At 38.3% G+C, this 15,161-nt stretch overlaps 2 protein-coding genes across 2 annotated transcripts; both read left to right on the top strand.

The window, feature by feature from the left end:
- The first annotated feature begins 5,072 nt into the window (after positions 1 to 5,072).
- Positions 5,073 to 6,229, top strand: LOC140147054 (melatonin receptor type 1A-like). Its single transcript, XM_072168826.1, has 2 exons — positions 5,073 to 5,214; positions 5,367 to 6,229. Exons 1-2 carry the CDS (start codon positions 5,073 to 5,075, stop codon positions 6,227 to 6,229), a joined length of 1,005 nt encoding a protein of 334 aa, XP_072024927.1.
- Positions 6,230 to 14,426: 8,197 nt separating this feature from the next.
- On the top strand, positions 14,427 to 15,161 carry LOC140147053 (uncharacterized). Its single transcript, XM_072168825.1, has one exon. It carries the CDS (start codon positions 14,427 to 14,429, stop codon positions 15,159 to 15,161), a length of 735 nt encoding a protein of 244 aa, XP_072024926.1.

The following is a 15,161-nucleotide window of genomic DNA, read 5'->3' as shown; positions in this document are numbered from 1 at the left end:
TCAAGGGAGAAACTTGCATTTTGGGAAGCCTGGATTATGTTGATATCGTGTTCCATCTGTCAGTAGCAAGTTGTATACTCCTTGATTGATTGGTAATTTTTTCCATCACAGATTTGAAGCGTCTTTAGTTTAACACCACTACAATATGAAGCTTAGACTTTATGTACATTTTAAAAGCTGTTCGTTTACCAATACCATTGACGTGTCGGACAGTGACCAGTGACATCCCACCAGTTGATAGCAACTATTTGGAAGTCAGAGAAATGCTACCTTTCTGGTCCAAGATGATCATAATTTGTTGAAGAGCAGTTCTTCTAAAAAGTAATAACTGTCACAACCCCAGTAATCCCATCACCAGCCACATCCAATGTGAAACGTCATAGGGTTATCTAATTACTGGTGGAATGTTCGGATTTCCAGCACTGAAAGATATTGGTAAGGCATTTGTAGCCTAAATGTATGCGTACTCGTAAAATACCTTGACACAGTTGTTTGTGTCATGACTGTCATTCTTACGTAAAAACAGGGAAATCTGTTCCAACTGACCAGCGGGGAACCAAAGGATGGATCCAAAAGGATACAACAGTGTCACACTAGCAATAGATAAAATTAAAAACGGGAAATATGAGACAATATCCAATGGTGAAGTAACACAAAACATATGAAGACCTGAGCGCAAGAAGACCATAAGTCCACTTGGCCCCTCAACATGTATACACTAAAGTTACGTATAGTTTCTTAGGGTTTTATAATGTTTAATACATGTTCCAGGGTGAAAACATAATGAAAGGTTGCGAAAGATTTGTTTTGACCCCTGAAGATGTATAAAACATTACCAAACTATACGAAACTATACGCAACTTTAGTGTACATACATGTTGAGGGGCCAAGTGGACTTACGGTCTTCTTGCGCTCAGGTCTTCATAATTATAAACAAAGTTAAAAAGCCGACGTTTCAAAAAGCCAACGTTGCTCTTAAGTGTGCATTCGCGTGTATCATCATTATATTGACATTAAGGTTATTATCAATTTTAAACTGTTGCGATTTGGTAGTTCACAGCATCTTGCGAATGATAGTGAGCTTTGACAAAAACTGCATTGCTCATTTCATAGCGAGGGTGTAGAAGAATTCAAATATCACAGATATACTTGTGTAGGTCCTGTGGTTCTTGAGCTATGTTGTAAAGAGGGATGAAACAACAACACTTTTGTAAACGTTACATAACTCAGTAACCATAATAAATTAAGCAAGTTTGCAAAGTATAGGATTTGTAGAATGAACTTTTGCAAAACATCAAGGTGTTTTTTTCAATAATATATTGATCTAGATAATGATAATCGATTTTATTGGTTGCTTCGAACAATAATACCTTGTCTACCCTTAAACACAATGACATTATGTTTCTACTTCTACGCTGATACTGGAACAGAACCTGTTGAAGGTGTACTTGTCCAGGGTGGCAAGGTAACATCACATGTGTTCACATCGAGACAATCGCGCAGAAAATATTTATACTGCAAGTAAAAATCCAACTTGTTGATGTCGACCTGAAGTTTGGATCTCTGGGTCTATTATTGGTGATCTGCCCGCTATTGGTGAGAGTCCAGAGCCCATGTTGACATGCTGTATGTGTTGGGATCTGTACTAGGTGGACTGGAAGTAGGTTCCAACATCTGACGGTCCTGGAGAAGTAGGAAAACTGGTACACATTGGTGCACTCTGGATGTTGATTATAGGACTGGCTGTGCTGACCATGTACTATTCTGCTTGGTTTTTGGATGCGGCTTGGGATATTAATAGCTGATTGGTTGTTTTGGGATTGATGAAACATGGTGAGCCTGGCAATGCATCTTCTTTGCTGTACGGTTGGCCATTCTAGTTTCTCTGTCATTGACGTGACGCTTGCTGTCCTGTCGTAATTCCCCATTACAAACCGCATTGCCTTCCTCTGGATATTTTCCACCTGCTCAATATGCTTCTGCTGGTAGGGGTCCCAAACAGTCATGGTCAAGACTTGGTCTTACGAGGAACAGGTCAGCTTGGAGCTTGATCTTTGTTGTGCATTTGTGCATGTTCAGATTTCTGTTACCCTTCGTCACAATTTTCTGGATGTGTGGTCCCCAATTGACATCTTTAGTCAGTTCTACTCCAAGGTAGGTTTTCTGGTCAACATGGGCGAGTTCTTCTCCACTCATGGCAGAACTTCTTTTAGATCTTTCTGAAGTTTATCTGCATCATCCTTTCCCTTAATCTGTCTGATCAGAACGCAATCATCTGCAAAAAGCTTCATACTTGAGTCAACTTCTCCGATACATGATTCAGCAGTGGACCCATCACAGTACTTCGTGGAACCCTGGAAGCCAAATGGACGGCACTTGAAGACTCGCCATCTACAACTACAGTTTGAGTACGAGATGTTATCCATGCATTTCCTCCCACTCCGTAATACTCAAGTTTATAAATAAGCGTTGGTGTAGCACAGTGTCAAATGCCTTCTTGTTCCTGTGTTGTATTCGTACTACGCGGGCTTTGGCTGTCGACTTCAGCAACCGCTAGAGGAGCATCGTATTGTGAATCGACCGACTTAATCGTCCGTAAGAGGATTACACGGTACTCGTCTCGTTATGTAACGCTAATGGCTGAAACACAGGTAAGCTCAAAAACCCACCCTCTTATTATTTAAAACTCCTAGCAGGGATCGATACAAAGGGATGGGCATCCTAGTATTACGTAACAAACCGGAAGATGTAGCCTAATTCTAGACAATAGGCGGATTAGCGGCCATTTCGTCTTCTACATGATTTTATTCACGTATCCTTATATTTTAGTACACAAGTATATAAGTTAACAGGTTTACAATTTTAAAATTATATTTTGTGTATACAATATATTCTGTAGTAAATCGATCAAATGACGGTGATTGTTCAGGTATTATATGCTTGATAGAATTAAATTGTCTGACCAGCTAGTATTCTCCTCCGCCGTCAGTGTGATTCCAGTCACTCCACGTACCGTGTTGCGAAGGTGGAGGAGACTAAAGCTGTATTGACGAACACGCATGCGTTAAAAATGATGTAGCCTTAGTCGAACAATAGCGTGACGTAGTTTCCGGCATTGTTCCTATGCACTTTCACCCTCCTGCTCCTAGGTACACCGTCCATTACATTAAGAATTTTTCACATCAAGTACCCTCACTCGGATTGATATGACTTTACCATGTTTACACTGACAGGGTAGTCACCAATCATCTGTGCTCGTACAGCCTTGACCTATTATATACAATTTAAAATTATATATAGTTCAATTCAATAAGTCATTGTAATAATGCGGGCCCGAGTAATTGCTGAGACAACCGTTTAAACCTCCGCATCTTCATTTTAACAAAAGCAGTCAGATTTAGTAGTCAGGCACAATTTGAGGGAATGTTCACTATGGAATATTTCCAAGATCAGAATGAAAGTTCAGCAAATGATAAAATTATTTCATCTAAAAACAATGGTTTTCTACTTGGCTATGTTGTTTTAACAGCGATTATGGCATTTTGCGGGACATTTGGAAACATTTTAGTTATTGGTACGTATTAGTTTGCCTTTTATAAAAATACTTATTCCACTTTTGTCACACTTTTTGTGTTTGCAATCGTATATATATAGCATCAAAATAAAGTCCCCCAAACTTGCAATTTTACGGTTCTTGACTATACTATTGTCTATACTATTGAACAAAATTAATTTGTGTCATACACTCGTTAATGTTTGCAGTTGGAAATCTGCTAAAATATCCATGCTCCGAAAATAACCCATAAATGTGTAAAAATGGTGCACCAAATGGCTCCATTGGGCTTTCACTTTCAAAAAGTTTCTAATTCTCAGGGGGGCACATCTACCCTCAGACACCTCCCTGCGTGTGGAGTGTACAGTAGTCCTTTGACCATAATGCCTTCATTGAAGCTTCACTGCGAGTTATTGAGCATGTGTGTGTTCGTATTAAACTAAATTTTGCGGTAAAATATATGCTCTGAAAATAACCTACAAATGTCACAGTGTAAAAATGTTGCACCAAATGGTTCCATTGGGGCTTTTACTTTCAAAACTTTTCTAACTCTTTTCCCTTTTACACCCCCCTATCGCGCAAGCGCGACTGCTGCACCACGCGCCGATGTTACACCTTTCAACATTTTGCGTTCAGACTTCAGTCCCCGGGGTCCCGGTTACGTTTCTGGGCACGCCCCTGCCCCTTGTTGGCATTGTCTCAATCTAATAAACAATAGTCATGATAGTTATAACCAACTGTAACGACTCCTTATCTCGGTAACCATTCAGCGAGGTACCAGTATGTCAACATCAATAGGACTCAATTGGCAATGACCTATTTTGCTGTGTTACCTGTGCAACAAGTCATTCTAGGTGGTTCAAATTATTCTTTATTAGAGTTGTTGTCACAACCATTGTTTGAGACCATTTTCATCCAAATTGGAGAACATTTATATTTTAACCCCTGTGGAGTTCTCTTTTTAAACTTCAACCTTTTTGCTCATAACTCCACAACGATAAGTCGTAGATAATTGAAACTACATACTTTCTGAATCCTTATGACGAGAGGAATGAGAGGTGTGGACAAAATTTGATAAGTTTTGAATTTTCCGCCTGTATAAACTTTGACCTTGGATATCTCAAATTGCCCAGCGGTGACAATTTTACACCCTTCGGAATCTGATTTTGTACCACCCATAGAAAAATAATCAACAAACAAAAACACTTTAACTGGCAAAAGCAAACTACCTTGGCCTGACACCAGACTATTTATATCATTTAATATTCCTTGGAACGACACTACATCCACTTGCAGCATAGTTATAACTTAACGCTAAAGGATTCTCTCACTCGGATTGGTTCCGTAAAATGTCATCAATAATCAGTGCTCCTACGTCCATACATCCAATAAAATATAATTATTTAAATTCAATAAGTAAATACAATAATGCCTGCCCAAGTGTCGACACAAAATTAATGCCACCAATATACCAACATATCTTCATATTATCAGAAGCGGTCAGGGCGGAATGTTCACTATGGAATATTTCCAGGATCAAAATGAAAGTTCAGTAAATGATAATATTATTTCATCTGAAAACAATGGTTTTATCATTGGCTATCTTGTTTTACTGGCGCTCACGGCATTTTGCGGGACATTTGGAAACATTTTAGTCATTGGTACGTATTATATATGTTTCCTTTGATGAAAACACTTATACCACTAAGCCACACTTTTGTTTTTTGCACTTATATAGTATTAAATATTTTCAGGATCTTATAGTAAGGTCTTTGTACACTAATTTGTTTCATACACTCGTTAATGTTTACAGGTGCCGTTCTGGTTCATCAGAAACTACGAATTCTTAGCAATATTTTCATCGTTAATCTTGCTATCGCTGATCTCATGGTGTCTGCCATTATCAACCCATTTAGTATCCTAGGGGCACTAACGGAAGGCGAGTTCTTCTACAAATACCCCGCACTTTGTGAGACTATAGCTTGCTTGTGTATCGTTAGCTGTATGTGCTCTATTTGGAATATTGCCGCCATCAGTATCAACCGGTACATCTGTATTTGTCATCGACTACTTTACTATGACATGTACACCAAAGAAAAGATGCCATTTTACATTTTTGGTTTATGGCTTCTTTGTTTTGGTATTGACTTCCCAAACTTCGTCGGTTGGGGAGGACATGAGTTCAACACGGAAGGATATCTATGCGTTTTTAATTTCTTGACTGGTTACAATTATACCCTCTACCTCACCTTTTTGGGTATATGTACCCCTATGACTTTGGTAAGTTTTTGTTACTTTCGCATTTTGATATTTGCTCGTTCAGTAAGAAAGGAACTAACAAAGATCGGCAAAATGGACAATGACAAGAAGATTAAACAAACTGATCTGAGACTCCTCCGTTCCATTGCGACCATCTGGGTAGTATTCATTTTGATGTGGGCACCTTTCACAGCCTTCGTGCTCTTTTTCTACGGAACATGGCCAAAGTGGGTTTTCAAAATGGCAGTCGCCTTAGCGCACACTAATTCTAGTATAAATTGCATCATATACGCAGCGACTAACAAACACTTTCGCGAAGGATATGTCAAGTTTTTGCTTCTGTGTTTACCATTGAAAAAGCAATCATCATCAACGTTGTCATCTTTAAACATTGCGATAAACACAGAGAACCCATGAACGATGAACAATGTATCTACAGGTGTAAATTATGACATTAATCCCCTCAACAAACCCAAAATATCTTTAAAACGTTATAAACGTTATGCGTTTCGATTGTTGTCAAAACGTTTTAATAACTTTAAATATCGGGTTACAAATATTATTAAGGTCATGAAAACATTTAAAACTTTTGATAAGAAAAAACACTACAATGTTTTAAAAATGTTGTCAAAATGGTATTGCAAAATATTTTTAGCAAACATTCTTGCAACATATTTTTCAACACTAAATAATATGTTGGAATGTTTTGCATCAAGTTTTCAAAAATGTATTCTGAAATGTATTAAACCGTTATATCCTATTTATATAACCCAACATTTAAACGTTTTCTGAAAACGTGTTGTTTGCTAGGGGCAATACACTAATTAAAACATTGCTCAATTGTTATAGAACTAATTCAGATTAAAACAATAAATACAAATTTACAAAACAAATAACATTTCACATCTACTCGGGCATGATGTTATGAACCTTTTCAACACAGGATTAAAAAAAAACCAAAAATTTATTAAATAAAATTACAACATAACATTTATTAGTGTTCTCAAAGGTTATTCTAAAATCGCTCAATTATCTAATTTTGTGACTTTTCCACTAAGGGTGTAACTTTATTAGGATATCAATTTGAGGACAGAGACAATTAAAGTATCTCCTGTTAGGCTGTTACGGTCACGTCCTAACTGTTACTATGGTTACTATTGCATAAAAATGTATTTTCATTTGCATCTTTTACATAAATATTTTACACATGCGTTGTTATTATATTACGTAACTATATATTACAAGTGTGTCATGAACTGGTATGTCATTTAGAGTGGATATGTTTTATTCAGCGTGCAGCGTGTTTATAGACGAATCCAACGAGCCAAGTGATGGTCAGAATACTGTCGGCCATTACTTGATCCCGTCTGCACCAAACTGGTGTTGTTACTGCCCAATTGGATGGATTAAATCCGCTTAAAAATCGATGTTGAATTGTATTGTGTTGTAAACATTCATCCTTCTTTTGTCTACGTGTAACACGGGTGATGGAATGCAGTTAAATATCCCCGCCAAGGCCACAACATTTCACATTTTAGGTGGGATAGACCTAAGAGGGGACCCAGCTATGGCTGCCATTGCAGTGTAGGAATACGTGAAATTGGATTGGTCTATACATACTGCAGTTACTAGCCATTTTCCTATACACAATACACAGTGCTCTCGTCATTGACGTGTGACCTCTATAAACCTTGTTAGAGGTATAGGGCATTGCCTAGTTTGCCTGTGTGAAAACTACTTGTACTCTCTGAAATTCTAGAAAATATAGTTTTATAACATGTCCTAAATTTTTAGCTAATTTAGATGTTTGGAAATATTCGCACTTTTGTGTTTTAGTAAGGAAGGGCACGTCATGGCCTGCAAAATTCCCTGTGTAAATCGAATGCAACTTTTAGTGACTATCACTCATTTTGTGGACCGCTCTCTTCCGTTAGAACTAAACCACTTGACGGATATTTTTTGTACTTGATGTCAATCAACAATAATATATACATGCTGTGAAACTAGTAGTAACGGTTGCCTTTTCCAGAGGTCTATACTTTGAATTTGTTTCTTACGCTCACCTGTAATGGGTTTGAGCACTTTTAATTCCAAAGTTAGTCACCTGTAAAACAATACTTGTTACATTACATGTATATATTATAGGGAGCACGGTGGCCTAGCGGAACGGGCACTGACTCATAATCGGAAGGTTGCGGGTTCGAGCCCCGGCGACGCCATCGTGTTGTGCCCTTGAGTAAGGCACTTTATCTTGATTACTCCTCTCCACCCAGGTGTTTAAATGGGTACCTGCATTCTTAAATGCTGGGAAGGTAACAGACTCGCTGTAGAGGAGGTGTAGCGATCCCCCTATAGCAACATTACATGGATGAGTCTGGCCCAATCGCTAATGAAAGAGAGATGGGCACTCCGATCACTGTTTATACAGGATCGTCTCCTTTACCTTTACTTACATGTAGGCTAAAAACTGCAAATGGTCGCACCTCCCTGATATGTAAATGACAGATAACAGCAAAAACAACACCCAAATCTGTCCATAACTTGGTCAGTGGAGAGAGCCAGGGGATTTCAAGTGGGTGATTATTGAAACCACGTGTTTCTCATTTACTTGTGTGATACAATCACAATTACTTTAACATTTGACATGAGTTGTACCATCAACAAAGTTGCTTAACAATATGCAGACTGTTGTTCTCATTTGGGAAACAAAGGCCATGCAAAGTATTGTTACCGTGCGTTTGCTTTGTAATGGTGCATCCAACTGAAATTATAATACCTATTTCATCACATCCCATTGCGATATCTCACAGGTAAATCAGAAACATGTGTTTGTGGATTTAACCGGGGATATGAGACACATCCCTGATTTAACATAGTTGAGCTGATTTCAATGAGTTTTTATCTTGGTTTAACGGGGTTTAAGTCCTGCAAAGGTCGTGGTGAATTCTGCTGTAGACATAACTGCATAATGAGTCCACATATCGAGTTTTGCGTACATCGAGTACGATAGTCCTTGTATGTATTCGCCGTAGAAGTGACGTAATAATCGGAATAACTACCATATAGCAATAGATGAATACCATTTTTAAATAGATCGCCCTTCACTACAAGCAGATTGCACTATCACATGTATAATGTCTGCAAACATAGATTGTATACAATGCCGCTCTTTTCAAAAATTCTAATCTTACAGGTGCGAGTGATTAGCATTTGAATATATGAATACAAAACCCACCCAAGTCCATACGTTGGCCAAATTGAGTTAAGCATGGGAAATTGTTGCTATACATAAGCCTGTCATATGTATGAAAGAACAACTCAAATCCATCATCTGCGTCTATTGAGCATGTGAGAAATAGATGTATGAAAGAACCACCCAATTCCGTGATTTGAGTCTTGTAACACATTGATTGAAATCCAGTATGTATAAAAGTCCACTTGTAACACATTCATTGCTGGAGAGTGACTTTTGAAAGAAAAATGGGTTTAATAAAGGAACGTGTGTGGTTTATATTACATGGCAGAATGCTTATCAACATTATACATACCTGTGTGCTTTATTTTGTATTATCTTACTAGTGGTAATCTCATTCCAACGTTGTTGTCTTGTATATGATTAAAAAAACCACCCAAGTCCAAAATTTAAAATGAACCCTACAAAGTCCCTGAAATGCTAATCGTCATACTTTATACAGTTTAATCCACTCATTTACACGTAAAACGTATCATATTGACCAGGTAAATCTAACTTAAGGAATTAAAATGATACACAGGTTTTTCTCTCAAAATCACTTCCCATGGACTTGGGTGGGTTTTGTATTCATGTATTCATTTCTTTGACGTCTATGGTACCGCGTGAACGACGTAGTGCAGGGCGTTATATTCAATATTCATCTATTGCTATGGTAGTTATTCCGATTAATTAGGTCACTTCTACGGCGAATAGATTTTTTTCCCTGGCGTTATGCGCGCGCATCATATTTTGTTTAGGGCCCGTGCTTTTAAACCTCCCGCCACATCACAATAATGCTATTGAACACTGTAGTGGTTGTATGCAGTTCGCTCAAGCATATCGATATACGAGTCCCTTGCCTTTGTTGAAAAACATTGAGGTCAACTCATCTATACCAAAACTCTTGCTGTTTATAGTGAGGCACAGTTACCGCACAAATAATTAGCCCGAGGTCACATTTACAAAGCACGGGGAATGTGTAAATATTGTGGCGCGAGCTATAAACACCCCGTATCACAGTATGATCGATCGTGTCGTGGCGGCGAACATGTAGCTTCTGTTTTGATCACTCTTGGGCTGCAAAGAGTTTTGCGTGTCCTGCCAGCACTCAACGCATCATTGAGAGGCTGCTACTTCCGGTAATTTGTCCTCGTGTGACATATCAATTTGTACTCCTCTTTTTGCCATACGCCAAGTGTTTCTAGAATGCTGCTAAAATAAGAAAGATTTTAATGCTAATTTATTGCACATTCTAGGGAAGCGTGGTTACCTTTTTGAAATCGCCGAGTGGGATGGTTTTCAATGAATTTTTTTGTGTGTTAAAACTGAAGCATCCTATGTATAAAAGAATATATGAATATTAATTGCACATCATATATAACGATTATTTAAGAGGCAGAGGATTTTATTTCAATTTTATATACGCCAAAATATTTTCTGAATTTAGTCCAAATTAACACTGAATTGATGGTGAAACTTTTATATAAATTTTACGTAGGTCCCGACTAAAGATTACTGTTTTGTCTTTATGGGAATCTGATCTTTTAATATCCTACGTGGACTTTTCCTACAAATTGCAAAAATTCAGACCGTCTTACAAGAAAAATGGTAGGCTGACTGGGCTCCATACCTCGCAACCGACGCGATGTCCTGAGCAAGAACACGTGGCCGAAATCAAAATCGATTTAAGTATTGTGTATGTATCATTGGCCCCTCGTATTAATCGTCTGTATGCGCTTGAGAATTCAACAATATTAATATTAATTAACATGATAGCGGCGCAGTGCAGCGTGGGTTCGAGCCCCACCTCTGCCGAACTAAATTTCCATTTCTTTAAATTTCATATTATGTTAGAGAAATGTGGCTGGGAGAATTTATGTATGACGAAGAGGGTGTGATCATTATTTGTAAGCGCTCTTTTTTAAAAGTCATAGTTCATTGAATTTGCAACCGTATGACAAAACAAGCGAAAATAGTAACTTTTTGCACAAGATTAGCAATTTAAAGAGAATTGACCATTGCTTATTCTAGTGACGCTAGTATATGGACAATATAAGTGTGCTTTTTCATTTAATGACATAAAATGTGAAAAATATTGTAAGGAACACTTGAGGTTTTGACTTTTAAAACATATATTTTGGTCAAAAAATGTGCTTGGTTAGGTAGTTTTCAACAGATTTTCCACATTCGCCTTACTATAACATTGAATTGCGTTATCTTTTGACCTAGTGACGAAAAGTGATTTTAACTTTCGTTTGATATTAAAAAACAATTCTGATTGTATGAAGGGAACACTTGAGGTTTCGACAAAAACCAATGAAAGAGGCCCATTTTTCAGCTAGAAGCTCCATAGCTCTTACATTGATATGCACTCAACCGTGTAGTGTAATCAAAGACTGTGGTGGAGATATTCACTGCTTGTTGTTCTCTGTTTGGAAGCTCTTGGGACGAAAATGTGTGCTCAGGTGTATCGAGGTGGAAACTGTGGGCATGATGGTTTATAAGAGAATCGTTTTTGTATAGAAACCTTTCCATATGTTATAGTGCAAATATCTCGCGCCAATATCCTTCGGAAGGATATTGATGTACGGTACATACCAGTTACGTACAGCTAGTGTTTATAGTGAGCAAGTTTTCGGACAATTTCTGACCGGACAATTTGATACGCCAATATACCGTAGATCTGCTCCCACTATAAACACGCTGAATGTGTTGTAATTTTTGAGCTATTCCCCATTAGAAAAAATAGCACTAATGAAGCTAACGAGGACACAAAGTGGAAGAGCGAGAACAAGGCGAGGACACAAAGTGGAAGAGCGAGAACAAGGGAGCGAGGACACGTGCACCATGTAATGTCAATAGGAGGATTAAGGAGCTCAAGCTCGTTTTTATTTAAAGAATAATTAGAGCTGATAAAATATGGTTTGATTTGCAAGCCTAATGAATGTTTATTTCATTCATTATTCGTATTCGGTTATTAATTTTATTTAATCATGTTTATTATATAATACTCACTGAGAACCGCAAGTTACACGAATCACAATTTTTCCCTATTCACTACACACAAATGCCATGATGATTTAATGTGCGTTTTGGCTTTAAATTGTTGTATTGGCTTGAGAATTATACACCCTAAGATAGGAAAAGTATTAAACATTCAGTGCATGAACTTTTTTTTCACACCCTGTATCACCACTTTGGTCAATAACATAACATCACTATACATTTTATGAGAGCTAATAGTGGCCTGTAACCAAATTAGATTTCATTTGAGGTGTTTCATAACAGTAGCAAATGCAATAAATTATCTTATCCTTTAGTTGATAAGAATTCTGCAATCTTATTGGTCAAACACCACTTGGATATAAAGTCGTATTACCTGCGTACTCCTCATTAATATACAGGCAGGTAATATTCCCCGAATTACCTGCGTAATCCTAACACGCGCGCTTCTGCGTAACATGACTCGCGCGATATCCTAAACTGGCGGGCATACTTTACGCGCGGCATGGCTGCACTGTCCTTACTTTTCAGTAAGATTATCGCACTAAATTCCTTCAGCAAAGCTTAGGAACAAGTCGTAAGATATTAGAATTCATGTTCACTAAAGGATAAAATCGTTACCCACTGTTTGTTCTCACGAAATACGGGAAATATCTACGGTACTAGTGCCGTATTCCATTCAGCCTTAGGCTTCATGGAATCCGGCACCAAACCATAGATATTTTCCCGTGAACAAACAGGGGGTAACTAATAATATTCCTAGTATCATGATATCACCCCATATATTTGCTTACGCACCCCGTAATACAACTTGATTTGTGTACAGTTGGATTTCGTTGAACATAAGCTTTCCTAAAATCTATACTTTTGCTGTAATTGGGTCTTTAGTTTTAAAGAAACATTTTAAAAACAAAAAATACATCGCCGAGCATCAAAATTTAGAAACAAAAATTATGACCACTTCAAAACGCATGGCGATATATATGATTACACTTCGTGATTAAAAAGTATCTTTTGTATGAAATTAGATTCAGGGTTTCTAAATAAAAGAAAATTAAGGGTGCAACTATATTAGTAATAATAGTATAAACAATTGGAGGACAGAGAAAATTAGATTGTATTCAATTACAGTCACGTCCTGACTGTGTTACCATGGTTATTAATGCATTAAAACCTATTTCATCTGTAAGAATTTATTGACAATTCAATATCTTTTCCATAATTATTTTACATGTGTGTTGTTATTGTATTACGTAAGTATATATTATAAGTGTGATGCTTCTGTACGTGATTACACTTGGTGATTAAAAATTAAATCTTTTGTATGAAATTAGATTCAAGGTGCTAAATACACATCAAGTCATAGTTCATTGAATTTACAACCGTATGACAAATCAGGTGAAAATAGTTACTTTTTGCTCAAGATTTGCAATTTAATGAAAATGTTCCTGCTTCTTGGATCGATAATCCAAACATTGAAATTACTCGGGAGACAATCTGGAGATCACGATTGTCCCCGCGGACAAAGGAAGAGCGACGGTAGTTATGAATACCAAGGACTACAAAACTAAAGCAGACGCCCTGCTTAGCGATGATAAGACTTACAACAAGTTGAAATCCAACCCTACCAGCAAATATAAGAGCAAGCTCATTAAAACTCTTCAACCGCTAAAACAGAGTGGTGCAATTAGTGACTTTAAATACAAGAAATTGTATCCCACCAGTGAGGAGACACCAAAATTCTATGGGCTCCCAAAGGTACATAAGCCCACCATGCCTTTGCGCCCCATTGTTGCATGTAGAGGAGCGTTCTCATACGAGACTGCAAAATTTACTGCGGACATTATTGGCCCTCTGGTTGGGCGATCGCCACACCAGTTGAAGAACAGTAAGGAGTTGGTTGAGAAATTACAACATGTTCAGCTTACCAATGACGAAATCCTCGTAAGTTACGATGTAACTGCTTTGTTTACTTGCACACCGGGATTAAAATGAATCGCTTCGCATTATCGACACTCGCCTGAGAAATGACACCACCCTTCATGAACGCACTGAACTCAATGTCGATCAGATCGTGACTTTGCTTTAGTACTCACTTACCACCACGTACTTTCAATATGACAATGTGTTTTACCAACAAATTGAAGGGGCGGCCATGGGGTTCCCGGTATCCCCGATTGTAGCGAATCTTTTTATGGAGGATTTCGAACAGAAGGCCCTCGCTTCGTTTCACAGCCCCCAAAATGTTGGGGTCGTTTCGTGGATGATACCCTGGTGATCATCGACAAGAACTTGATCGACGAGTTTACTGAGCACATCAACAACCAACATCACGCCATCAAGTTTACCTTGGACAAAGAGTCGGAAGGCTGCTTACCGATGCTTGATGTATCTGTGTCGCGAGATGATGTGGGCAATTTGAGCTTCAAAGTGTACCGTAAACCAACACATACGGACCAGTATTTGGGTTTCTCGTCCAACCATCCACTGCAACACAAACTTGGAGTAATTCACACCTTATGTGATCGCGCTAATTCCATTGTCACCAAGGAGGAAGAGCGGACACAAGAACTTGACAAGGTTCGTAGATCTCTGGCCATTTGTGGCTATGAAGATTGGAGCTGGATTACTGCCAGAAAGAAACGGGAACCCAAATCTCAGTCCAAGAAACAATCAAGTCAACCTAAGGGGAGTGTCTCCATCCCTTACATTCCGGGACTATCGGAGTCCATTCAGCGGTTGCTACGGTCTAATGGTGTCATCACCCACATTAAACCGACGAATACTATCAGATCTGTTTTAGTCAATCCTAAGGACAAGACTGATAAATTGGACAAGTGTGGTGTGGTGTACCACATCCCCTGTGGTGAATGTACTTCATCGTACATCGGTGAGAGTGCCCGCTCACTTAGGACACGACTCGTCGAACATGGGAAAACGCCATCATCCCCAGTCAATGAACATGTTTCTGGCTCCACCCACTCTATTGATTGGGAAGGGTTCAAAATTCTGGATAGGGAAGAGAACTGGTTTCGCAGAGGCGTCAAGGAAGCTATACAAATCAAACGCATTGAACAGAGACAAGGGGTGTCACCACCTTCCACCCACCTATGA

Source organism: Amphiura filiformis, chromosome 3 (genome assembly GCF_039555335.1).
Source record: "Amphiura filiformis chromosome 3, Afil_fr2py, whole genome shotgun sequence".
Classification (NCBI taxonomy): Eukaryota; Metazoa; Echinodermata; class Ophiuroidea; order Amphilepidida; family Amphiuridae; genus Amphiura; species Amphiura filiformis.
The sequence above is the reverse complement of the archived record's forward strand: the minus strand, read 5'-3'. Positions and strand labels throughout refer to the sequence as shown.